At 50.9% G+C, this 27,317-nt stretch overlaps 1 protein-coding gene across 10 annotated transcripts in view; it reads right to left on the reverse strand.

Moving 5' to 3' along the window:
• Positions 1-27,317, reverse strand: part of Sfxn5 (sideroflexin 5) — a 119,840-nt gene that overhangs the window by 7,446 nt on the left and 85,077 nt on the right. For 4 of the 10 annotated variants that reach the window (XR_005503169.2, XM_063285637.1, XM_063285639.1 and 1 more), the window contains 3 exon segments: positions 16,601-16,716; positions 14,541-14,626; positions 8,725-8,842 (listed from right to left, as the gene is read on the reverse strand). Coding sequence is in view for 9 of the 10 variants with exons in the window: in XM_063285637.1 (XP_063141707.1) it covers positions 8,725-8,842; positions 14,541-14,626; positions 16,601-16,716 (320 nt within the window). In the remaining variant the exon portion in view is untranslated. 10 annotated transcript variants of the gene reach the window in all.

Raw genomic sequence — 27,317 nt, forward strand, 5'->3', positions numbered from 1 at the left:
GGACTGAGAGGTGACTTAGGAAGCAATGATTTGCCCACTGGAAATGGTACAGTGACCACAGTAGCTGGTGCACAGGCCTGTGGAGGGATGAAGGCTCAGAGAGACATAGGTACAGCCAGAAGGGGCACCAGCATCAGAGGCCCTGAGAAAGTTGGGACTTGGCTACGTCTGCGTGGTAACTCCCCCAGGCTCTAGGGAGGTAAGATGGTGTGGAACGGCCATGGGGAAGAGAACGACCCCCAGCTTCAGGCTGTTGGCTGGGGCAAGCAGGAGGCTGTGTGTCTCCTCTGATGGGCTTCTTCAAGCCAGGATGGTAGGGGTGAATGGAGGCTCTCATGGAGAGGGATCTGGAAGAAGGTGCCAGAGCCTCAGAAGGCAGGACCATATAGGACGCTAAAGGCATTGCTCAGAGCGTGCTGGATGGTACCTCTTGCCCCAGAACTGGTGACACCATGAATGTGTCCAGCCTGCCCTGAAATGAACACTACCATCCCTCTGGGTCTGCCTTACTCAGCTCCATTTCCATCCTGAAGACCAAGCTCAAACCATGAAGCCCCTCTCAGGAGACATCACCAAACACAGAGCACCATATCCAGTGTCTCCTCTAAATACCCCACAGCCCAGCTACCTCCAGGACCCCCAGTTCCCTACAGCTCTTTCATGGCCTGGGAAGGGTTAACCTTGAGCTATTTGCCTTTGTAGCCAGACACTATGTTGGGGTGGGGGCCAGGAGTCAGGAATGCACTGGGGGCACACACACCTGCAGCCAGCCCCAGTGGATAGTTTACATATTTGAACCAGGGGCTAAGGTGCAGAGACATAAACAGGAAACTGGATCCCCAAGTAGAGCCTCACTCTCCTGGCCTTTTCCCTACTACAAAGCACTCCCTCCTCCTGCCGGGGCAGGCTTTTCTACCTCCTTTTCAAAGAGAAGGGCAAAGGGGTGGGGCGTTCAGCCTGACCCTGTGACACAGCCTAAAGCCACTTCCGTGCCTGCCCAGGGGTCTGGGCCTCTCTGAGGCAGGCAGGTGGCACAGCACTTGACATAGGTCCCTGAAGCCTGGCTGGTCCACGGAACAGACACAGGACCGAGACAGCCTTAGCTCATACACACACTGCACATCCAGGCCCATCTTTGAAATTGATCTGAGAGTCTTTGAAGGGCCAGGCTAACCAGGGTTACAGGGTCAGCTGAGGCCTGAGCTTGGACACCTCGGGTACTGAGAGTAGACTACCTTCTTAATGAAGGCCACCCTCCAGGGAGGCACAGTGGCACATCCCAACACGTGGGGGTCAGAGGCAGAATTGAGAGCTCCAGGCCAGCCTGGGCTACATAGCAAGTTTCTGTCTTAAACAAAACAAAGTCAGATTCCTCAGCAAAGCCATCTCTTAGCCTGTCCCTCCCAGAACCTTCCAGAATACCTCACTGAATTTGGTAGACAGGTTTGGTGGGGCAAAGCTTCCATTGAAGGAAGGAAGAGCATGCCTGGCCTGCTCAAGGCCCCTTGGGGCTTTCTCTGGGTTCCTTGGATGCTCTGCTGTTGAGGTATGAGTCTATGCTATTCTCTCTCCTCCTGCTGGGTCCCCTGGTCTCGTGCCACACCCACGATTGTGGCCTTAAGCATCTCCAACACTTGTTTTAGCCTTCATTGCTTCTCTGCTTGCGGACTCCAGCAGGGAGGGGGCAGATTTCAGCTCCCACATCCATATCACTGAGAGCCAAATGTGGGGCTCCTCCCCTGGGCTTGGTAGACCCAGCAAGCGCTCCAAGCCCCATCCTCACTTCAGAACTTTACTGTGTTCCTTGGTGTTCCTGGGTGCCCTCTGGTGGACTGACCTCAGAGTCTTTCTCCCTCTTCTGTCTTCTCAGCCTGGAGGCCTCAGTTTCTCCATCTATACAGTAGGACAAAGATACCATCTAGAGGTGGGTGGAGGAGTCTTCGGAGGAAGTAGGAACTCACATGATGCTATAGAGAAAAGGTGAGGTTGTGGCTGTCCTGACCAGCCCTAGCGGATAAGCACTCTCACTGGGCTGGGCTCTCACGTGCTGCAGTTCATCGGGTATGCACTGAACATCCTGCACTTACGGCTTTTCACTCAGCGGAAATTTTGCCCAACTAGGCTCCACTCTCGAAACCAGTGAGGTATTCTAGAAGGTTCTGGCAGGGAGACCTCAAAGAGACAAGTTGGGAGGTGGCTCTTCTGAAGCCTATCATTGAGAATGTGTGCACACTGGTGTGTATGCACGTGTGCAGGCCTGTGTGCACGCATGGGTTAGGATGGGGGTGTGGGGAACAGGCAATATGACAGGTGGCGTTGGCGTTCCTGGGATCCAAGTGGCTTTGCCATCCCCGTTTGTCCCTCCTGGGGGGTCCTGTGGGCAAATTCCAAGAAAGCAGCGGGCGGGGAGGCGGCAGATTTCTGACAGCAAAAATAGCCTGCTTCAGCTTTCAGTGGGGATTGATTAAACCAGCAAACGAGAAAAACCCCAAACAAACATCTCTAAGCAAAGATGGATGTGAGACTGGAGGGGAAGAGGCTCCTTTTCTATGGACAACGAAAGGTACTGTGGACTCGGGAGGGACACGGCCCCAGACACTGAGTCTTGCCTTGTATTGGTCCTGGAAGAGGAGGAGGAACTGGAGCCAACAGTACAGCCAAGTTAGGTCTGTACCAGGTAGTGGGAAAGAGTTGGGTTCTCAGCCTTACATGGAGGGAGGGAGAAGTCCTGTCCTAAGGTGGGAGTTACAGCTTACATGTTGAGGTAGCAAAGATCCTGGATATCAGGGAGAATGTTCCAGGGCCTTCTCGAAGAGTCACAACCCTTCCCTGAATTTTGTTCTCAGAGAAAGGGAGGCAAACTGGGGAGGGTGTCAGCTTCTGGTGTGTCACAGCTGCTTAGCCAAGCTGGTCCATCTAAGCTACCACTTTCTGCAGGGCTGATGAGGGTAGAGAGTGGTTCTAGTACCCAGGGGAGGGGCATGTTCTTGTCTCTGGAGTGGGGTACAACGTGTTTCTTTGCTCTGAAAATAAGAGGGAGAAGATGAGGTGAGGAGTAGGGATGGAATGTGGCCCTAGGAGTTACTGTAGAGTCAGCAGATAATGCTAAGGACCAAAGATGCTTCAGCCTTTCTCCCAGCATGCCTCAGGCCCTGGAGGCCCTTTTGAGCTGGGAGTGGTTAGGTTGAGGGTGGGGGCAGGGGCGGGGCGGGACTGGGGACGGGGGGGGGGGGGAAGGGGGGATGGGAGGGCGGAGATTGGCAGGGCTGATTGATGCCTTTTCTAGCTAAGGTGTTCAGCAGAAGCTAGTGTCTGGGGAGGAGGCATCCATCTGCAGAGGGGTCAGGAAAGGCCAAAGGCCAGGGACTAACAAAAGACAAGACAACAGACAGCACAAACAGGCCCAACAGGAAACAACCTTCTGGCTGGTGAACATGACTCCTTGCCCCCAGGAGGCCTCTGCAACATCCTTCCAGCCACAGTTTAACCGCTCAGAGTCTGATCCTCCTCTCTAGCCCTGCCTTAGTGTCGCTAGGAGGACAGGGCCCAGGGGACTAAGTGGAGGGCATGCTCCGCAGCCAGCTAAGGGGGGCCTGCCCAGCCTCCTCTTGGCACCATTCAGCTACTACACAGAGGGCATACTGCGCTGCGGGAAAGGCAGGCGCCTAAGGATCAGCGTAGCTGCCATCCTTCTCCTGATTCGAGCACCTGCCTCTTATTTTCACTTCCAGGTTCCTACAGGGCAGACACTGGAAGAAACTTAGTTGTAATACTTGCTTTCGACTGAGGTCTGCACTGGGGCCAAGCTGGGAAAAGCCAACCAGAGGGCAGAATTGAGGCCCAGAGCTGCAAGATGGCCCGTGATGGCAGCCGGTACCTCCAACCCCCCACCCCCACCCCATACACACCTGGAGGTGGAGATTAGCCTTAGCCCCCTCTCCACACACACCCCAGCATCCCCAGACAGGCCCCGCCTTCTCCTGTGGACACATTTCAACCTCACCAAATCGGCTAATTATTGACAGTTGGTGAAGAGGAGATTTCACTTTTTCCTCCTGTTAAACTGCTCCTAATTAGCTCCCTGTCACCAAGCCGGCGCCCGCCCGCTGCAGTCCCTGTTCACAGCGCCTCATTAACCTTTCGCTCCTCTCCTGCCGCCTGCCAACAAGATGAGGACAAAACCAGATTGTGGAACAATAGCTCCCGCTTGTATAGCAGCCCCGTTCCTTAGCCCCCGAGCTCCCCAGGGAGCATCGGGGGAGGGGCAACCTGGATACCGGAGAGTCCCAGAGGACTCAGGAATTAAGAAAGGCAGAGGCAAGGGTGAGCGAGGCTTGGCCAGCGCACTGCTTCTTGCTCCCTGGGAGACCTGAGGCTCATTAAACCCCAGGGTTGGACACACTCCCAGGTAGAGAACACCGGCTGTCAGAATTGGAAGGGCATTTGTCATTACCCAAGCCAGACTCCACTAGCAGCCAAGCCCATGGACCCAAGGCCTGAACACTGGATGTCCCCAAGAGTCCGAGACAACAGTGTACATGCAGACCAGACAGAGGGACAGAGGTGACCTTGTTTGCCTTGTTTAGAGGCCTAATGGTCACAGGATAGAGCCAGAAAGGCCACCCTAAATCAGGACCTCTTCAAGTAGAGAGCCCTCCACAACCTACCCTACCTACCTCAAGGAGCCTTGAGGCAAGCACAGCTCCTGGCTTTACCGCCATCATAATTGTCACCCTCATAGGATTTTATTTCAGCTTTTTAAAAAAAAACTAGTTCTCATGTAGCCCAAACTGGAGTTCAAATTCATGATGTAGCCAGGGATGGCCTTGACCCCCTGCTCCTCTTGGCTCAGGTGTATGCTACCACACTCCATTTTACTTTGGTTTTTTTTTTTTTTTTTTGGTTTTGGTTTTCTGACCCAGGATCAACCCTATGTGATCCTAGCTGGCCTACAACTTGCTCTGTAAATGAGGCTGGTCTCGAATTTGTAGGGATCCCCTCCTTCACAGGTGTGAACCACCACACCCAGGGACGTTTAATTACTAAACTTGTTTCTGACTTCAGATTAAGGCTTCAGGAAATCAAAAGCCATTAGAAGGCTGTCTCAGTCACAAGAGCAAGTAGCCTAGTCTTCGTGAGGGACCACGGGGCAGGGAACTTATTCTAGGTGTTGGCTAGATGCCACTGTCTAGCCAGTGCTCCACCATACCCTTACCCTCCAGGTCAAAGAACAGGCCCCATTCTCCCTGTCCAGTCAGTGAGTTTGAGGCCCAGCAGAGGCCAGACTGGTTCTTATGCCCAAGTTCACAGCTTATTCCAGATGCCATCTATTGGCCTCCTAGACGCCTCCACCCTGCCCGGTTCTACATTAGAAATAAAGTAATACGGACAGTCCCTGTAGCTATGACAGTAGACTCCCTAGGAAAAGCAGGAGGTCTAGAGGAAGGCTCTTTGGCCCAACTGATAAATAAGCAGTGTGAAGTCTGAGCACAAGCTGGATTTTCTCTTCTTATGGTGAGAAGTGGGCAGGCTGGGCTGTGTGACAGGATCCTGTCTGGATAAGGTGCCTCTCTCGACCGAAATGAACCTCAGACAACATAATTACCTTTAAGCTGCCTCAGTGCCCTCATTTGTAACCAGAACATGCTGGGGACTCCCTCGTGGGACTATAAAGCTTCCTCTGCCAGTCTCTAAGCCACTTCTGTGAACAGAAAACAACCATTTTGCCTCCTAGACTGATGGGTCTAAAAACCCCACCAGGGCCTCTCAGCCCCTTCCCAGGGTCCCACTCGTGGCTCACTCCACCGAGCTTCCTCCTCCCCCACCTACCTTGTCCTCATCCTCCTGCCTCTGGTTAATCTTGACCTTTTGTTCTTGGCTTCAGTCCCCTCAGTGCTCCAAAGGTTCTGTGTCTCCAACCAGGTCTCTTCCTAGAGCTGTCAACGACCACCTCTGACTGACCTGGTAATATCTCGATACTTAACTGTACCTGACGGAGTCAAAATACAAATCGAGCAGAGGCCTAGCAAGTGACCTCAGTCAAGGTAGCTATAATTACTATTTGCGGTTGACCCTTGGTGTCATTTAAATAGGCAGGAACTCTCCCTTCGAAAAGAGTGAAACTCTCTCTCAGGCCAGGAAGGAGAACTGGAGGTTCTTCCTCAAGCTCTGGGACTAGAGAGCTGAACTCTGCCATACCAGTGACAACGAGCTAGCCATCCTAGGTCCTGAACTTGGTCTCCAGGTCTCCTAGTTAATTAATTAGTACTTGAGCGATTACTTCTGTTGACAGCCTTGGTGATTTTTGGCAAGGTTGGGTCAGTTCAAGCAAGTCCAGACTCATATGGCAAATTCCCCTGGCTTCTGGGATACACGACACGGTCCCTGTACTGCAGAAACAGCTCCTTGTTAGAACTAATTGGGGGGGGGGGTGAACAAAGGAGCAAGCGCCTCCCAGCCAATTGGCTGATGGCTTTGGTGCCATGGGTTGCAGACAGGCCTCAAAATACCCTATAATAATGTCCAGGTTGGGCTAAACCCTGCTGGGGAAGACACAGCTGAGTGGGGAGTTCTGAAGAACACGTTCCTGCCCTCCTTCCAAAGGACAGAGACCTCATACTGTTCTTCCCAACCTATTAGAGCAGGCAAGAGGGACAGAAGAGTCTGGAACTTGTCTACAACCTCTTAGAACAGCTGACTGGGACTCCTATCTGTGCTGGGTGTGGCCTCCAGAGTGTCCCCTCCTATCAACACTGGCTTCTGTGACTGAGGGTTGGTCCCATCCATGGCTGTTCGTTCGCAACATTCTTTTCCAGTAGAGCCAGGAGGGTATACATGGGATGACCCTTTCCACTTAGGACAGCTTCTGATTTGGGTGATCTGGGGATTCTCTGTCCTGGGTCCCTTCCACAAGCAGAGGTTCCAGCCCAGTGGTGGCCCCAGAGACCTAAGAATCAACTATACCCTGTCTCCAGGGCTTATACAGCCTTGGGCTCCAGTAGATGGTCTGAGGCTCAGCTTTCCCATGAGAACACTCTCCCACCCCCTTGGCCATTGCCCCCAGGAACCCTGGCTTGTCTTCCCTCCTCCATTTGGGGCACTCCTTGATGCAGGGCTGGTCATCAAATCATTCATTCAGAAGCTCATTCTCTAGCCATGAGCTCAGCGGTTGTAAACAGCAGCTTGGCTCTGTGTACTCTTGGTCCTTGCCTCTGATTCGTCATGACCTATACCCTACCCACAATTATTCCTGCCATCCGCCCACTGGCTACCAGGAGCACCGGGCTCTCCCCTGCCAAGGCTGGTCCCTTGGTCTGTACACTAGTTCTTCCATCCCTTCACAGACTTTGCTCTTTCTCTGAAGTCCTCTGTCACACACACACACACACACACACACACACACACACACACACACTTCCTCCTTATTTAAAAACAAAGAAACAGACAAATAAAAGCTCTAGAGGTGTGCAGTAGCTCCCTGCCAAGCTTCCCCCTCACTTTCTAAGGGCAGAGACACTCTAACCTCGGGGACTTTGCACATTCCCATCTCAGTGAGTCTGGCTCTGCCCCTACCTGATGGCCTCCATACTGTCCCTGCAGCCTAGGACACCATCCTAGATTGTAGACCTGGATGCCGCTCCCCACAGGGTACCCCCACTTACATGGTTCATGGGTTCCTCCCACCTACAGGTCTAACTGACTCAACTCTCCCCTCTTCTCATCTCCATCTTGTGACAAAGTGACTACACCTACCTTCTGGTTTCAAAACCAGAAAGCCAGGCGCACACCCTGCCGGCTCCCTTCCCCCCCTGCCACATGCAGTTCTTCATGAAAATCCCAAGGAAGCGGCTGCCCCACTCTCATAATGGCCCCACTTCTCAACGCCCACTGCCAACAGCCTGGTCCAAGCCGCCATCATCTCTCACTGGATGCCCGCCACAGCTTCCTGATGGCTCCCTCTCCAGAGCTCCAACTCATCATGAAGCATCCATGGAGACCATCCATTCGCAACCAAGAAGCCTTTGTGCAGCTCTTCAGGTGCCATCGCCCCTCTGCTTTCACCTCAAGTTTCCGGTACCGCCCAGGTCCGACCTGCTTCACCTCGCTTGAGTCATCTCTCCCCGTTACTGCTCACAGGGCAGACCTCATTCAGGTACCTATGCCAGGTACTGTCATACCTCAGAATCTTAACACCAGCTGACCTCTAGCCTGTGTGTCCCCAAAGACCCCGCCCACTGGGTCAACTCCAATCCAGCTTCCGTGCCCCAGCATGCACCACTTCCCTTCAGAATCTGTTTGCCTCTTTCCTTCCACCCTAACCTTCCTTAAACTTCATTTGCTATTACACAGGATCCTTGTGTCGCTGTTTGACAGTCATCTTTGAGAGGTCTAAGCCTCAGCCAAATTCATTCACTGGATTGATCGATTGATTGACTGATTGATTGATTGATTGATTGATTGATTTTAAAGAAAGATTTTCATTCTGTAGCTCATGCTGGTCCCAAATGACTTTTTAGCTCAAACTGGCCTCAAACTCACAGCAGTCCTCCTGCCTCACTTCCTTCACCACAACCCTGCTCTAGCCCAAAAGGTTGGTATTGTAGACTGGAGCCACCTGAGACCTGGCTCTCACCACACACCCTGGCTCAGTACTGGCAGTCAGTACTGGATAAAGTCTTTGATAATAAGTGCCTCCTCCCTGCCCTGCCCTGGACCCCCACTGACCTCTGACATCTGCGGGAAAAGGCTGATGGCCAGGGGCAGGGCCAGGCCGAAGGCTGCCAGGCACACGAGGCTATGCACAGGTAGGAGTAGCCGCGGGCGTGCTTGCAAGAGAGCTGTCCTGTGGAGAGAAGGAGGGCCACATGAGGTACACAGCCCAGACTGCCTGGCCATGAGCTGCCAAAGCTGGGCCCCGGGCTACCTCAGTGGCCCAGTACATCTCGAGCCTAGTAAAAGAGTAGGCACTGTCTTCGGGGCTTCTGTTGGTTACCACTGCTTTCCCCACACCTGGCTGTGAAGACAGGGAAGGGCCCACAGGAACCCTTGGCTACTTCAATTGTAAACAAGTTCTTAGAGTGAACCACCCATCTACATGGTGATGGGGAGGGGTGGACAGAAGTGACTGTCCCCTGGCTCCCGAAGAAGCACACACATATGAGATGTAGTAAACATCAGGAACACTCCAGTATGTGCCATCCAGAAAGTAGACACAGAATACATTGTACACGTACACACACACATGTGCATGCATGTGACCAGAGATAGGCAGTCCTGTCCTGTGCATGAAAACTGAAGACATCCCATTGATTACCACTTCCATTCAAGGGCCATGGGGCGGGCAGGCATGGTCATGGGTAATTCTGCAGGCAGCTGCCTAGACTCTAACAAACACCCTGTAGTGGCCATCACCTTGAGCTGCTCCTGGCTCCTGACTTCAGGACCCTTTGACAGCTGCACCTCCCTGCCTGATGCAGTTGTCACACCCCCTATGACAGGTTGGGGGGGTGGGGGAGGATTCGGTGTGCAGAGTTTGAATGGGTTCCCAGGACTGAGGTGGGTCACCCTAGCTGACAAGTACATAGTCACCACACTTAGCAGAAACCACCATTTGTCAGATTCTATGGCATTCTAGCTCTGGAAACTGGGTAATGCCAGCAGAACTGAATGCCTGGATCATCTGCTAGTGATGTTAGATGGGCGCTAAACCCAACCTCAGTGGCCACAGCAGCCTCACAGGACCAGCCGTGGGACAGATTACAACTGGAGCTCGTCCCCTTCCCCTACTGAAGCAGGGCTGGCTCCAGTCATAGAGGAGAGGCCCTTGCTGTGCGTAGTCTAAATTGTATGTGTCTTCAAATTGCCACACATTAAGGTTTCGTTAGTCTGGTCCTGTTGGGAGATGGCAGAAGCTAAGCTAGGGTCCAGAGGGTAGGGCGCCCCTCAGGGACAAAAGGGAGTTCCAGTCCCTCTCCTACTAAGTTTCCCACTCTCTAAAGGGCCAGGTTTGTTCTGCTTCCTATTCACACCACATGGGCCTGATGCCCCAGGGGTTAGGCTGGATGACAGGTGAAACCACCTGAAACTGAGAGTCAAACGTTTCTACCTTATCCCAGATGTTTGGTCGAATAAGGGGAAACTGACTCATCCATCCATCCTTCTGGGGGCAGGCCCCCTCAGCAGACAGCAAGGTTGAGAGTGGCAGTTCTCAGACTCTCAGTACACACTGGAATGGTCTAGTTAAAAGTGGCTCTTGATTCCACGGGACCCTCCTTCAGCTGGCATTAGAACCAGGAACTGGCATTCATGAGTCTCTAGATCGCACCTCTGAGAGGCGGCTGCCTTTCCATGTTCTCACTCAGGTGTTAACCAAGACCCAACTGCTTATCAATTCTAAGCAAATCCAAAGGTCAGCCAGCTCGGCAGCAGGTAAGTGTACATCATCTTCGCTGGTGCTGCTGCTACCTGCACAAAGGATGTGAAATCCTGGCAGTAGAATTCTGCACTGGCCCTTCTTGGCTGGCCCAGACCCCATGCTCTGTGTGAATGTTGGATAAAGCCTCGTTGAGTTACTGGGGGCTGGGGTGAGCACTCTCCCAAGGAATAAGAGGAACAAGACAGAGGGTGCCAAAATCAAGCTCAACCCCAAGAGGAGTGGCACCCTATTATCTCTCTAACCTATGCTAGCCCAAGGCCTCATGGGCTTCCTCTGGGGTCTCACAGAGGTTGGAATGAGGTCAAGACCAGCTCTGATCATCTCATGCCTGGGTCTCAGGGCTGTCTGTGGCAGTTCTCCAAGGGTGAACCTGGAGGCATAGCCCTGAAGGTCACCTGGGACAGGGAAGGGTGACAGGTCCTCTGGGACTTCCTGAAAGTAACACTCAACAAACTCCCATCCATGGGGATTATGACCTCGACTCCTCTCAGGGGAAGCAGGCTGAAGTCCCTTGTATGCAGGTGGGTCCAGGAAGCCCCAGGGCTGCGACCTTTGGGAAGCCTGGGGAGTCTAGTCCAGAGCCCCCAAGAGAGAACACAGCAGGATGGGGGGAGGGGAGAAGAGGGAACAGGCAGGCAGGGATTGGAAAGGCAGCTGGGGGAGTTAAAATATGCAGATGGAGAGATGTGCGAATGCCTGGAAAAAGGGAAGACCCGGATCACAGGCAGTGAAGGAGCTAGGGGAGCGGACTCAGGGATCTACCACGAGTGGGGCCCAGAGCTCCATCCAGCTTCCACCCACCCACATTCACTCTTCCAGTGCGTCCTGAGCAGGGTTGCAAGGCTTGGGGGAGCAAACTGTAGCCTTTCCGTCCCTTCACTGACGCCTGCCTCTGGACTGATGGGTTAAATCTGTGGGCCTCCCAGCCCTGGATCAGAACTCAGCTTCCCGGCTGGAAGGATCTACAGGGAAGGTGTGTGTCAGGGCGCTCCCGGCGCGTAACGGGAGGTCCTTAACTTCACACTTCAGACCTCTTTTGGTCTCAGTGGTGAGGACAATGGGACACACAGTTTCTTTCCACCTCTGTCTGATCCTAGCTGGAGGCCCAGGACTCCTGACGGAGAGGATAGACTGAGGCCAGAGGCAAGCGAGGAGGCCGCCACACAACAGCTGGTCCCCCCATTGCTGTGCATTCCTTCAGCACTTGCAGCGCAGCCCTACTTTGCGCTCCATTAATTTGCAAGTCAGCTGCTTTGTAAGTGTGCTTTTGTCTATTCTCCCTGGCTGTCCAGACTTCCTCACCCAACCTGGCTCGGGAGGGTGGGGGCCGCCCCCTCCCATTAGCCCTGAAATCCTGCATCGAAGAACTCTGGACAGCACAGCTGCTGGTCCTCAGGGGGAAGAGATGTTGGAGCATTGACCAACGCCAAGTCCAGAAGAGCAAGAAGGGCTGCATCCTCGTTTTTTTTCTATGTGGGAAACTGAGGCTGAAGAGCATACTTCCCTAGTAGGAGTCTCTAGTGCTCTGCCTCTCCTGCGACCCAGTCCCGGGGTTTGATAGTGGGCATGAGATTACTAAGTCTTTGAGCATACAAACGGAGTCTTACCCACCTAACATTCTGAGGGAACTGGGGCTGGACTCTTCTCTCTCAAAATCATCCAGGGAGCCCCAGGAAAGGGTCAACTACTTAGTAGGCTGCACGGAGCTTCAACTACTGACTTCTCATTTCCCTACCCCACAGCATCCTCTTGGGATGAGGCAGGCTGTACAGCACTCCAGACACTGGGCTAAGGAGGGTTCGGAGTGAAAATAATCTCCACATCACCCCCCATAGCTCCTAAAGCAAACTTTAAGCCAACCCGCCTTCAGCCTTTGGCAAGCTCGGTTCCTGTGCAAAGTAGGAAGTCTCCTCAGGTCATGTCCTCTGCAGCCAATCCATGCTGAAGGGATGAACCAGGTTTCTCCCCTCCTGTGTGTAGTGTTCAGGTGTCTGGAAACTGCGCTGAGGCTGCTGGGTGCTCAGATAGGGAGGAGGGTTGGAGCTTCAGCTCTGCTCCTGCTGGCTGCAGTGGGTTTGCCTACTGTATCCCAGCAAGCCATAAAACCTGTAGCCAAGGGCTTCTGGATCCCCTAGCTGCTTCTGGACACCAGCCTGGGGAGTGAGACTTCATTCTCCCTCCGTAGCTTTTCTGAGCCTTATGGGAGGAGTATGGGGCAAGCCCTCGGCTTCCCCAGCTTCTGCTGTCCTTTGATGCCTGTGTCTATAAGAAACCTCCTCTGCCTAATCTGCCAGGTGAGGGCTCTGTCCTGCCAGACTTGCACACGTGACAGGTGACCAACCAGGTTTCAGCACCGCAGGCAGCCGCATCCTCTTCACCTGGCCCTGGTCTACACGTCTGTCCTTTTTTTTTTTTCTTTTCTTTTCTTTTTTTTTAGGAGCTGGGGACTGAACTCAGGGCCTTGCGCTTGCTAGGCAAGCGCTCTACCACTGAGCTAAATCCCCAACCCCCCATATCTGTCCTTTTAGTTGGGGGTCTCTTCTAAGACTCACAGGAGAGGGCTATACAGAAAGCCAGATAATCAAAGAACTGCCCTCTCCAAATCTATATTTTTTTGCTGCTGTTTATTTGTTTTAAGTTTCCATGCTAACTTTTTTTTCTTCCCTCCTCTTCCCTTCCCTTCCACCCTTTTTCTTAATGTGTTTTCAAAACAGGGTCTCACATTTTAACCCAGGCTCAAACTCACTATATAGCCCAGGCTACCTTCAAACACATGGCAATCCTCTTGCTTCGTCCTTCTGAGTTCTGGGCCACCATACCTGTCCCAGATTAATAGATTTTAATCTCAATGCTCAGATGCAAAGGTTCTGCCCATTTCTGGGATTGTAGGGTCTCTCCTTTGGGTGCCCAGGACCTTTGTCTGTCTGTGCCAGTGGGCATGCTTTCCTTCCAGCATGCTGGATCCTATGGGGCCCCACCAGAGGGAGAGGCCACGACCTGCTTATCAGCCCATGCACACACTGGCCAGGCTCTTTGCCTCGAGCTTCACCCAGAGTCCTTCTTGCCCCACTCCAGGCCTGCCGGGCATCCATAGGCAGGTGGACCCTGGTTCTTCCTTCTTTCTCTGTTCAGCCATTTCCAAGCTGCACCCCAGTCCTCACTCTCCTATTATACACTCACCGATAAATAAGGAGAAGCATTCAACCGGGTGGCTGTGGCACAGGCCTTCAGTCCCAGCACTCAGGGCAGAGGCAGGAGGATCTGAGTTCAAGCCCAGCCTGGTCTGCAGAGCTTTGTGTGTGCTAATAATAGCAGCCCTCTTTTAGCATACTAGTGCTCCCTGTTAGCATGGTGGTGCTCCCTGGATTTTATGGACAGTGACATGACAAATAGTTGTGGTTTGATTGTTCTCTGAGCAAGCCAGGGAGGTTTTTATTGTTCCATTTTTGCTTTATTATAATTAATTAATTAACTAATTAATTAATTAAAAATATTATATAGACGAGGCTGGCCTTGAACTCACAGAAATCCATATGCTTCTGCCTCCTGGGTGCCTGGACTAAAGGCAGGTGCCACCACTCCCAGCCTATTTTTTGTGGTTTTGGTTGTTGTTTCATTTTTTGGAGACAAGATCTTAACCACGCAGCCCAGGCTGGCCAGAATTCACCATGTACCCCATGCTATCTCAAAGTCATGGCAAGTCTACCTCATCGTCTGGATGGCAAGACTGATCCACAGTCAGACTATATTGTTCTAGTTTTATAACCTCTCAGGGAGGCTGCCTCTCTTAGACTATCTTTACAACAGGCTGGGACTACTCACTGACACAGTGGGCACATGCATACATACTCGCATTCACAGGATCACACAAATTCCCACCAAATCTGCCAGCTACCCTGTCCCTCACCAGGACAGGACCAGGCTTACCCATGGGGGACCTGACAGCACGAGCACCAGCCAATAGCATGGGAAAAGTCATGGGTTTCAATACCACTGTCCACTACAGCAGAAGACAGAGTAGGTGCCTCCCACCCCCCAGAAGCACATGAGGTAGGCGTCATGGCTCCCCACCCAGCATCCCCTCTGTCCCCACAGCCTGACTTACTTCTCCAGCATGGACATGACGATCGGGGGGAGCACCAGGATGGGCATAGGCAGAACCACTCGTGTCAGAGCTGTCTCCAGCAGGGCCTGAGTGAGGACGAGGACACGCTGAGGTGAGTGGAGAGCTCAGAGCTGGGGACATCCACTAGGGAAGCAAATCCCACCCCACGAGTGAGGTGTGTGCACTGCTGTTCAGCACATCTGGCAGCCTGGGCCCGCTCACAGCAGTGCTCACAGAGCTGGATTCCAGACAACAGACATGGCCCCACCCTCCCTCACAAGCCTCTGAGAAGAGCAGAGTCTCTGCATGGGGGAAGGGTAGCAGAAGGCAGTCTTCCCAGCCTGGGGTGCACAGGGATCAGGGGTTGGGGTTGGTACACAGAGGGCCTACAATGCTGTCAAACAAAACAAAGCCAGAACAAACTGCTGGGGTCTGCAGAGCCAGGGGGCTCCCAGGCTGAATGATGCTGTGGGTTACTTTTTAAACATACATCCCTCAAAGACAAAGATATGTAAGATCTTTGTCTCCTGGCTCTAATCTTTTTTTTTTTTTCTTTCTATACCCCGAGGCTGGCCTTGAACTACACAGCTGAGAATGATCTTGAACCTCAAACTCCCTCGCCTTCACCTCCTGGGGGGCTGAGATTATTGGCATGAGCTACCACCCCTTGATTTATGTGGTACTGGGAATCAAAGCCAGGGCTTTGTGTGTGCTAGGTAAGTATTCTTCCAATGGAGCTGCAGCCTTGGTAAGAAAAGGTCAGCTTTGTAAGGGACATGAGCTTTGAACATGTACAGGATCCAATGGAGATCTGCCCTGGGGTTTGCTTGGGATTCCATGGGATCGTGGGAGGCATATCCTGAGGCCCAGCTAAACGGCCATTTGTGTTTGGACAGCCACTGTAGAGTCCTTTGAATCATGGGCTCCTGCTCTTAGAGGGATGGCCTGGAATGTGTCTCAACTCACATCTCCCCAAGTCTCTCCAATGAGACGGAGATAGGTCAAGCAAGGTTGAAAGAAGCCTGGGGCTGCTGAGGTGCTGGGTGACCTACCCGGGTGTCACCTCTACTGTCCTCATAGGGCACCATGAAGGGTGGGATTGGGGTAGAGTAGGGCAGGTTCCCCCAATGAGGGACTGGGGCTGATAGTAGTCCCCAGGAAGAGGGCCTTTCCAGGTTCCAGAACAGGGGCCTGTGGGCAGGACGTGAAGGCCTAGAGCCAGGGCAGGGAACAAAGAGTGAACGGCTGGCATGACATCCAGCCCTGGCCCTTACAGGATCTAAATGGGCCCTGACTTCCTGAGATGGAAGAGAAGCCCAGAGGCTTAGCAACAAGGTCTCTGCTGAGCAACAGAGACTGATACAGGTGTAATGCTCTCCCCACATGCTTGCCCCTTTGTTTCATTCCCATAACTGACAGGCTAGAGCCCAGGACAGTAGGACAAGCCACCAACCACCATCAACGGGAAGGCTGAGAAAGCACCATGTATACTGGTGTGTGTGTGTGTGTGTGTGTGTGTGTGTGTGTGTGTGTGTGTGTGTGTGTGTGTAAAACTCAAGAGCTATAGTGGCAGGGCTACTGGAACCATTTTTAGGAGCCACAGCCTCTTCCACAGCCTGAAGCCCCAGCATTCACAGCACTGCTGCTCCCAGAGAGGTAACGGCCCTCATACCACTGCCTGCAGCTTCCCATTCACAACCCACAAGGTTGCGAAGGCCTAGGGCATGGAGAGAAAGCCCTGGGGAGGCTCCTCTGCCCTCTCCAATTAACACCTCTGAGGAAGAACTGGGTCCTGAGGGGCTGGGATAAAAATGGGGACATTTCACAGTGAAGATAAGAGGGAGGTGGCTGGAGAACAGTGAAGGGTTGTCCAGGGAACAAGCCTGACAGGGAGCAGACTTTGAGGCCAAGGGCTCACACAGATGAGAGACGGCAACTGGAATGAGGAGACAGCAGAGAAGCAAGCCAAGGTCCTGTGACCAGAAGACCTTGAGGAATACACAGGCTATGTATGGGAGCATCAATCCATTCCTGCAGGGCTTCGCCCCTGGGAAACCCACGTGTCTGGCTGCGATCTTTGAGGAGCCCACGAGGTTGCCATCAGCATCCAGGACATCAATCCCTTCCTCTAGCTCCCCATACCGCATCAGGACCACGTTGCAGATATTGGCACTGGCTGGAGAGAGAGGAATACAGAGAGGGGGAAGTGAGGCACGGATGGCTTCCCGCCTAGCTCCTCCCTCCAGCCAGGGCTCCCTACCCCCAAGAGTTCTGTGAACCCAGAGAGGTGGAGTCCTCTGTTTTGGTTTCAGCCCTGCAAAAGATGCTAAGGCCCTTGGAGACACAGGAAGCACAGGCCAAAAGTAACAGGTGGAAATATGGCGAAGGCTTTGGGAGCTGCCACCTATAGAGGGCGCTGCTCACCTCTCTTCTGGGACCGGTCTTCAGGCAGGGGAAGCAGATGTGTGTGCAGAGAGAGCTCTCTGGCCCTGAGATGCATCCCCCTGGGGCCTGATGTTCCACCACCAGCAACTCAGTCCCTTGGCCATAAAATGCATTTAACTGCCACTCCCCAAATTCAGCCCTGCATGTCTCATGAGAGCAAACCAAGAGATGGCATTCACAACAGCCGGTGACAGAGCAGACCTTGGTACTTGCCCAGCGTCGCCCCCTCATCGTACAAACAGGACACAAGCTCAGAGAGCAAGGGTGACTTAACCAAAGTCACATGGCAAAGTGGAACAGAGGGGAAGGCTGTGGTGCCCAAACCTCAGGTACCCAGAGGCAGGGTCTGGGGGTAGCAAGCAGAGTTCTTCCAGGGGTCGAGCTGCTCCACTTGGCCATACCACCCCCTAGTCTCAGCTGAGATCTTGGGGGCCTAAAGTTGGCAGGAGGCTCCTGGATCCTTAAATAAGCACTAGATGAAGGCAGCTGGTACAGTTGCCCTGACCCCCTGAAGGAGAGAACTCACGGGCCGGGCCCATGGCAGCGTACTGATATAGATCTGGCCTGAAGTCCTCCAGCTCTGTTTCATGATGGAAACGGGGAGACTTGGGGGTGGTAGGTGGGTGGTGGGAAATGTGGTGGGGGGTGACAAATGCGGAGCCTGCCTGCTCCACTCCTCCCCCCAAAGCGCCTTGCTGTGTTTAAAGTTTTAATTTTTGCTAATTAATGTCAATTAATTTTGTATAATGAGTGTTTAATTTTGGGGAGTGTGTGAGCCTGGGAGCGGCTGCAGTTCTGGGCTGTGAACGCTGATTAGCATCAACACCTGCTGCTTCCCCCTCTCCAGTGGGGGGGCACCCGGGTTTGGGGAGCTGGAGGGGTGGTGGGGCTCAGTGGGCAAGCGGAGTGGGAGGGAGCCCACAGATGCTCCTGGGACCTGAGCCAATGGCTGTGGAGCCCAGGAGTGCAGGGTGCTCACAGCTGGGGGGACAGAATTCTGCAGGTGAAGCTGGTATGGGAACCAGGGGTCTCCAAGACTCACTGTCCTATTGTAGTCAAGGAGGGAGGTGGAATGAGCCAAGGAGAAGACCAGGAGGCACTTCAGTCTTTGGAGAGGAAAGGCGGAGAGCAAACAGGCTCTGAAATGTATTTCGAGCACATATGCTATCTTTGAGTGTCTCCACTGTTTCCACACGATGCTGATCAACGCTCACCATGGCAGACCTTCTGTGGCAAGAACTAAAGCCTACAATACACACATTTACCTGTTGGAGCAGTGGCTTTCAAGCAGGGGCAATTTGGGGAGATCGTTACTTGTTATTCATGGTTCGGGGACTAGGGTGGGGGTGTTCCTGGCACATGACTGGCAGAGTGGCATTAAAGTGCATAGGGCGTTCCTACAACAAGGAACTACCTGGCCCCCAAAGTCAATAGTGCCCCGACAGAGAAACTCACACCCTGGTTTGTTCTGAGATGGGGTCTCTCCGTGTATCCCAGACCATTCTCAAACTCGAAATTCTCCTGCCTCAGCCTCCAGAATGCAGTTTCCACAATGTCTGAGAAACCCTACCTTAACCATATCCAAAGGCAGAATAAAGAAGGTGGATTTGAGGCAAACACTTGGAGCAAGAGGGAAGGCCATAGAAGATGGGCAAAGTGCATAGGCTTGAGGCATCTGGCTTGGGATTCATTCCCAACTTTGCCCCCCTCTCTCTCTCTACACAGTCTCAGAGGTGAGCTTCCCATAGACCTGGAATGCTCACACCCAAACAGGCCTCTTATTGTGTGGCCTTGGAAGCAGCTCCTGGCCTCTGTTGGTGACCTGCCCTCTAGTGGCCCCAGAGACACTCTACAACCCCTTTGGCCTTTGGGCTGCCAGGCCCCGAGTTCTCAAAGACCTGACACATCACTGAGTGAGAAAGTTGGGTTTTCTGTCTGAGAGGGTGGACCCCTACCCTCAAGAATGCCTGCCACTTCCAGCACTACTGTTCCTGGTAAGGTGGCACAACTGTGGTCCCCAAGCAGGAGACAGTGAGTCCTGTCCCTCCTGCTGGGCCTTCCCAGTATGGCACTTAGGGTCTCCAGAAGATCTCAGGGGACAGGCTACACTCACACTGAAAGCCAGCCTCTACACCCACCAGGTCAGGAAGGCAGGAAGACACTCAAATCACTACAGGTCCCCCTGTGTGTGTTTAGTAGGATAGGGAGGCTGATGAGAGAGGGGAGGCAGCCTGTGAAGGTGATGGTGGGCCAGTTCCAGGAGCAGGTCAGCAACTGATTTTCCCTCCACAGTTTCCAAATGTGGATGTAAGGACCTCAGGATAGAGAACTTTAGTTCAAACACAAAACACATGTGAGACAAAAAAGAAAAAAGAAAAAAAGGTACAGTCAGGGGTGGTGACGTGAACCTGAGATTCTAACACTCCAGAGGGAAGCAGAGGCAGGAGGATTGTAAGTTCAAAGTCATCCTCAGCTACAAATTGAGTTCCATCCAGCCAGGGCTATATGAGGTCCTACGTTAACCCTGCATCTGTCCCTCAGCAAGTCTTTCCAGGATGTCACTGGGGAACAATGGCCCTGTCACTTAAGCTCCCTGGGCGGAAAAAAGAGATAACCCATGTCAAAGTAAGAGCAGTTCCCACCAGGGATAGTGTTATTTGACGTGACTGGCTATGCAGATGGCATGTGCCTTTCGATCTTCTCTATTGCTCCTACAGTGAGTGTCTAGTTACAACCAGCACCAGAAGAAATCATTCCCAGTAACAAGTAAGGATGCATGCCCCATGTAGGGACTGCACTTTAACTGTCTCATCTGGACTGATCAATTCTTCCATTTCCCCCAGAGACCTTCCCAGATCTCTCCTATCTCATTCCAGAGAGGGAGGGGGAGGGAGGGAAGGGACGGGGGGTGGGGAAGAGGGAGAAGGAGAAAGAGGGAGAGGGAGAGATATGCATGGGTCTCCCTTTTGACACACCAACAGATCTATCATCGACAATATCAGCAGGTTAATTAAGCAGTCTATTAGCGATAATGTTACAAAAACTGGCACATTTTCAACTCAGATCGACACCATTCAAGACTCAGGCATGACTGACACCAGAGCAACAATATGGGGAGACATCATGAAGTGGGGGAGGGAATGACAAAAACACGCTCTTGACTGCCACAGATGTTCTTGCATGGACTCACTGCCATGCAGACAGTGAAGAGCTGACGAGGCAGCATCCAGAGTCAAAGGGACAATATGAGAAAGAAGGAGCAGTGGGGAAGTTAGGGGAGAAGCCCACCTCTGAGCTTGCACAGAGCAAACAAGAGATCAGGGGCCTGGGCAAGCAGCACGCACCTGTGTCAGAAACTGGCTGTGCGGAAGGCAGGTGCATCAGTCCATGCAGGAGTAGGACTGTTTAGCCACTCTCAGGAAGACCCATAGGCCACCGACTTGAGGAAAACGAGATCCCATAACTCCTCAACTCTGAGATCCATTTCTCCACATCTTATCATCCTAAAAGTTATGATGTGTGGGGCCAGGATGATGGTACAGTTGGTAATGTACTTGCACAGGGTTGCCCTGAGTTCAACCCCCCAGAACCGATGTAAAAAGCTATGTGTGGTGGTACATGCCTGAATGCTCCTCCTCCCCCCAGTGCTGAGGATGTGGAGACAGGAGGATGCCTAAGGCTTGCTAGTCAGTCTCACTAACCTAACAGGTAAACACTAGGTATCAATGAGCGACTCTGATTCAAAATACAAGGTATGGACATGTGAGATGGCTCAGTGGGTAAAGGCACTGGCCACCAAGGCCAATAACCTGTTAGGTCCCTGGAGTCTGCATGGAAGAAGGAAAGAACCAATTCTACACATTGTCCTTAGACCTCCACATAGGTGCCATGGCATATGAGTGTACAACACACATGCACATGCACATGCGCAGGCACACACACACATAATCATAATGGCTGTCAGGGGCCAGGGGAATCTTACCTGCTACGCAACGTAATTGACAAGACTCCCGTGGATTTAACCACGGGTAAGAAGATCACTTCATTCAGTTGTCACCTCAGCCGACCACAGCAATCCACACAGAACTTGAGCTCAAACTTAGATTCCTAATTGTTGCCTGAAACATCTTTTTTAAAACTTACACTATAATGGTGCACGGACACGAAAAGTTATTGTACATGCAGAAGATCGTCTGCCAGATACCAGGCAATGCAATTAAAGGCAGTAGAAATTGCCAAACCATAGATAGCTCCCCTAAAGAAATGCTTGCCCATATGCACAAAGAGACATTTACAAGGATGTTAATTATAGTGCTGTTTGTAAGAGCAAATAATTAGAAACAAGCTAAATGTCCACCATTAGGGAACTCACACTGGACTCCCTCCAAAACAAACCACGATGGGAAGAAAGCAGGGAGCAGGCAGGTGATTGTGTCAAGCTTTGTCATCGACAGAGCCAGGTGCACGTGGGCATAAACACAGGTAATGTTTTAGAAGACACCTGTCTCCTAGAGCTGCCCAGGGAGGAGAGAATGCAACTTGAGACTTAGGGCCTGTTTTGAGAGACTTCCATATCTTTTACACTAAATGTTTCTATATTATTTAAATTTTACAATGAGAATGCAATTATGTTTTATTTACCTAAGAAGCCATCTTAGAACTACGGAAGTCTCCAGGTGTACTGGTGAGGCTTTAAATCTCAGCACTAGGGAGGCAGAGGCAGGAGGATCTCTGTGAGCTTGAGGCCAGCCTGTTCTACATAACGAGTGCCAGATCAGCCGGGGCTAACACAGTGAGACCCTTTCTCACAAAGAAAAACATTAAAAAATACTTTTTAAAAAAATTTATTAAAAAAAGGAAAAACGGAAGTTAAGATTTATTTTTAATTCGTATTATGGGTGAGAAGCTGGGGAAATATACCGATTAAATATGATAAACAAAAGTCTGCTTATATGAAACCGTGGGGAGGGTGAAGGTGACTGAAGCTATTTCACCCCCAAAATTCACCCAGTAGACATCCCTTGTCAATGGTTAGAAAGAGACACGAGACCCAAACCCTAGCTAGTGAGGAATGTCTTTGGGGATACTGTGAAAAGCCTCCTCCCATCCGACAGGTAACAGACAAGAGTCAGGGTCTCTAGTCCTCTGGGCACAGGAGGATTGAGATGTGATGCCTGCAGCTACAGCTGCCACACTGATGATGACTGATCTAGTCTGAAGAAGCTCACGGGGCAGCGGGCAGAGATGAGGTGGAAGGGCGGCAGGTCTGGGTGTCACATCTGAGGCTCACACTCAGGAAAGCAGCAAGTTCTTGTATTACTTAAGCTACTCTGATTTCAGCCCTAGTCACCCATGCCCACCCAGCCCCAAACAGAATAAAGAGTTTTAAGTTTTATTAAGAGAAGGAGCTGGGGAAATGTTCAGCTGACCAAGTCCTTGTCATGTAGGACCTGAGTACCAGCCCAGAACTCATGTAAAAAGCCAAGTGCAAGTGTGAACTTGCAATCTCAGGAGACTGTCTCCAAAAGAAAAAAAGTATGGAGGGGAGGGGTACCACAGACTTGGCTCAGTGGTTAAGAGCACTTACTGCTCTTGCAGAAGACCTGAGTTCGGTTCCCAGCACCCACATTTGGTTATCGTAAAACCACCTGTAACTCAAGCTCCAGCAGATGTGACTGGCACCCACCCCTCAGCCAGCACTGCACTCATGTGCAGTGTACATACATCTGTGCAGACATATAGTCTTAGTCACTGTTCTATCTCTGTAAAGAGACATCATGACCAAGACAACTCTTATAAAGGAAAGCATTTAGTTGGGGGCTTGCTTATGGCTTCAGAGGGTCAGACCATTATCACCCTGGTGAGAAACATGGCTGCACGCACAGAGGTGCTGGAGCAGTAGCTGAGAGCTGTATACGGTGGTCCACAGGAAGAGAGGAAGAGAGAGCGCAGCACTGGGCCTGGCTAACCAGCCCCTCTAACAAGGACACACCTTCTAATCCTTCCAAACAGTTCATCAGCTGGGGACCACACATGCAAATACATGAGCTTAAGGGCCATTCTAAATCAAACTGCAACACACACACACACACACACACACACACACACACACACACACAGGAAAAGATCCAAAATCACAGGAAAAAAATGTAAGACTAAGAGTTCTATGAAATGAAAAATAAAAAACTTGATAAACATGAACTCAATCTTATGAATAGTCAAAGACAGACTTCTGAATCTAAGAAAAAAATCAATTTGCAAGAGCTCTCTATATTTTGGAAACTAATCCTCATTGGTCAAATGGTTTGCAAATGGCTGTTGCTGGACTGTGGCCTGGCCCTCCCACTTTGTGGACGGCCTTGTCTGTCACACAGTTTAATATGCCCTCAGATAAGCAATCCTTCCCTTCTTCCAGTTCTTTCTGTGCCATTAAGAAATCACCATTGCTCATCTATACTTTCTTCAAAATATTTGAAGTGTTCGTTTTCACAGTCAGGTCTGTAATCTGCCTTGGAATTTATTTTTGTATATAATTCAGATGGCCCCATTTCTTCTATCTGAAGACCTAAATGTCTAATAAACTTAAGAACATTCTCAGCTATACTAGGATTTGGAAGGGAAACCAAGTCAATGAAAGCGAGAGACAGCCACTGGGCCTGAGGATATAACCTCGGCTCACAAGACAGAGGCAGGAAGTCCTCAGAAGCCCAGCCTGGGCCACATAGCTTAAGAGGACAAACAAATGGTGGACTGTGGAGACGGCTCAGAGGTTGAGAGCACTTGCTGCTTTCACAGCTTGGTTCCCAGCATCTACACCAGACAGCTGAAACGCTAACCCTCCGGCTTCCACAGGTACCTACATACATGTGCATACACGCACGCACGCACACACACACACATGCATGCACGCACACATACATGCACACACATGCATGCACACATACATGCACACACACGCACATACAATTAAAAACAAGAAGTAACTCTTACAAAATCAAAGTGTGCATGTGTATGAGACTCCTTCAGATGGATACAAATCTAAAAGGTACTGACTGTTGAGAGATATTCAAGAGGACACAGGATACTGGGGAACAGAAATTCAGACCTTGTGGATCTGGAAAACTGCATTTTGTCTGGCAGGTCTCACAAAGCTAGAAACACTCCCTCCATCTCCAGCTGCAGCTTCTAGATTCTCCACACAGCCATTCTGCTGAGATACAGTCTGAGGTAGAGCCCAGATCTGCCTCTGTTTTCAAGCTCCCTGGGTAGACACTATACAGATGAAGGTTTTCAAAGTCCAGTCCAGAAAAGCCCATTCCTGTGCGATGGGCATATGTACATGAGAGAGTGCACAGCTCTACAGTGAGAAAGGAAACAGTCCCGAATTATCAACCGTGGACACTCACACTGCAGGCCCAGATGGCAGCTGAAATGGATGTATGTGTACTAACACAGAAAAATCTCAAAACCATAATGAAAAGCAGGTTTCTAAAACACAAGGAAAAGGCTGTTGAGATGGCTCAGTGGGTAAAGGCACCCATTACCACGCCTGGGCACCTAAGTTCAGTCCCTGGGATCCACACAGGGGAAGGAGAGAACCAATTTCCAAAAGTTGTCTACTAACCTCTGATCATGGGTGCACAGCCACATAGCACAACCACAGCTACACACACACACACACACACACACACACACACACACACACAGGGGGGGAAGGGGAGAGGGAAAGAGAAAGGGAAAGGGAGAGTAAGACAGAAAAGGGAGAGGGAAAGGGAAACAAAACAAGACAAACAATGAAACACTATGGTGGTTTGAATGAGAATGGATCTCATAGGTTCATATGCCTCCCTAGTTAGAGGAACTGCTTGGGAAGGATTAGTAGGTGTGGTCTTGTTGGAGAAGGTGTGTCATGGATGGGCTTTGAGGTTTAAAAATGGCACTGCCATTCCCAATGTTCTCTCTGTTTCCTGCTTACTACTTAAGATGTGAGCTCTCAGCAGTGCCTGCTGCCATCACAGACTAACCTCTAAACCACCAAACACTTCCTTTTATAAGTTGTCTTGGTTGTGGTATTTTATCACTGCAATGGAGAAGTAATTAATACAAGCAGACCGTAATATGGTTCACATAAAATGCAGACAGGACTGGAGATGGTTCAGTCAATAAAGTGCCTCATAAGCATGAGGATTGAATTTGTTTCCCAGAACTCGTGTAAAAAATAAAATCAAACAACAACTACAAAACCTGTATGTGACTGTGTGTGCTTATAAGCCCACCACGGAGAAGCAGAGGTGGAAGGAACCCCTGAAGCTCCCTGGACAGCACGCACAGCCCAGATGTTCACGCCATTCATGCACACACACGTCACAAACAGTGGAAGTGATCATTTCTGGAGCATACGCCTATCTAGGATGTAGGAATCTGAATGAGTGGGGCCTGCTGATGGCAGGCCAGTAACCCTTGGAGAGACCATTACCAAGCAGGTGGAGGGCACAAGGGCTTTAAGTGTTTCTAACATTTTCTGCTATCTCCATTCATTTCCTTTATATTTGAAATATTTCATAATTATTAATTCACTTACTTTAACTTCTTGAGAAAGGATCTTGCTCTATATCCCAGAATGCCCTAGACTTGAACTGTAGTCCAGGCCGGCCTCAAACTCATGACCCTCCTGGCTTTGCCACCCCAAGCTAGGACTGACTCTAGGTGTGGGCTATGATGCCTGGCTACAGTATTTCAAAGTTGAAAAAAGCCATCATGGAAATATCTGTGGCTTATTTAAATACTTCCTATTGAAAGGGGGCAAGTTAGAATTTTACAACTTTCATGGAAAGAGTTCCACATTTTGCCAGGTGTAGTGGTATATGTCTTGGACGTCAACTAGATCCTTCCCAGTTTGATAGTGAGCTAAAGGCCAGCATGGACTGGGACAGACACTGTCTCAAACAAACAAATGAACAAAAAACCTATTGTGTTTATGTTTATAGAATCCTATTGTATTGATTACATTTAAGTGTATTCAATAAATTAGCAGAGGTTCATACACTTCTGCTGTTGTTTTTGCTTTGAGAAAGAGCTAGCCCAGGTTACCTTGCTCTGAAGCCAAGGATACCCATGAACCTCTGATCCTCCTGCCTCCACCTCCCTGTTCCTGGGGATATAAACAGACAATACCACACCTACTTTGATTTGTAAACTTTTAGCTGTTTACTTAACTTTGGAAGGATACAGACAAGCTTGTCTTCGGGGGGGGGGTGTCTTTTTTCATAAAAACAAACTGACTACTGTAGCAGCAACAGAAAGCAGCAACTATTTTTAGCTCCAGACAGACATGGTTCAAGTTCTCCCAAACTCCACTTTGTCACCTTCAAGGAGGGTCAGGCACACTTGCTCCTGTCCTCTTCCCTCCTCCGTCACTTCCCGGGGTCATGAAGCCCAGACGCTGTACATGTGTCATGTGTATTAGTTACTTGTCTTGCTGTGGCAAAATACCTCAGGAAACAACTTAAGGAAGAAAGGGTTTATTCTGTCTTACAGTTCCAAAGGATACAGTCCATCATGGTGGTTATAGCAGGATGGCAGAAACAAGAGGTCACACTATGTCCACAGCCAGAAACTGAAGATCACCGAATGCTGGACGCTCTGCTCCCTTGCTCCCTTTTCACAGCCTGCAGCATTGCACTGGATTTTCCCACCTCGATGAACTTAATCTGGATAATCCCTCCCAAGCACGCCCAGAGACGCATCTCTTTGGTGATTGATCTCTAGCCCTGTTAGGTTGGCAATCAATATTAACCACCACAGCATGGTAAACAGTTCAAACTGCATACAAAGTTGGATAATCAAACAGTAGTCTCCTCTGACCCCTGGCCTTTAGCTTCATCCTCCCTTCAGAGGCACCATAGCCAGGCTCTCAGGCCAAGCAGCAGGGGACCTGCACATTTGCAGGCACACACATATATGCATTACCACACTGACCAACTCATATGCACACACATACACACACACACACCCTGCCCCCATCAATCTCAGGGCACAGTCCTTCTTAGAACACAGCCCCTCTCAGAACACAGTCCCTCAGTCTTTGGAGGAGCAATGCTCACCAAACAGGCACATTGACCTTAATATTTGCTTAATTTCACAGCATGCCCCAATGCTACATCTGAGAGGCCACTCTAAATGGCCCAGATTTTCTTTTAAATAGCTTGAGAGCCAGGGGAAAGTTTCACAGCTCATATTGAAGTGTCACCGACTCAGGACTGGAAATTTCTAAACTGAAGAAAAAATAAAATCAGTTTGTACAGGCTAGGTATAGCTAACTCTGAAGTTCGG

The sequence above is a fragment of the Rattus norvegicus genome, chromosome 4 (genome assembly GCF_036323735.1).
Source record: "Rattus norvegicus strain BN/NHsdMcwi chromosome 4, GRCr8, whole genome shotgun sequence".
Lineage (NCBI taxonomy): Eukaryota > Metazoa > Chordata > Mammalia > Rodentia > Muridae > Rattus > Rattus norvegicus.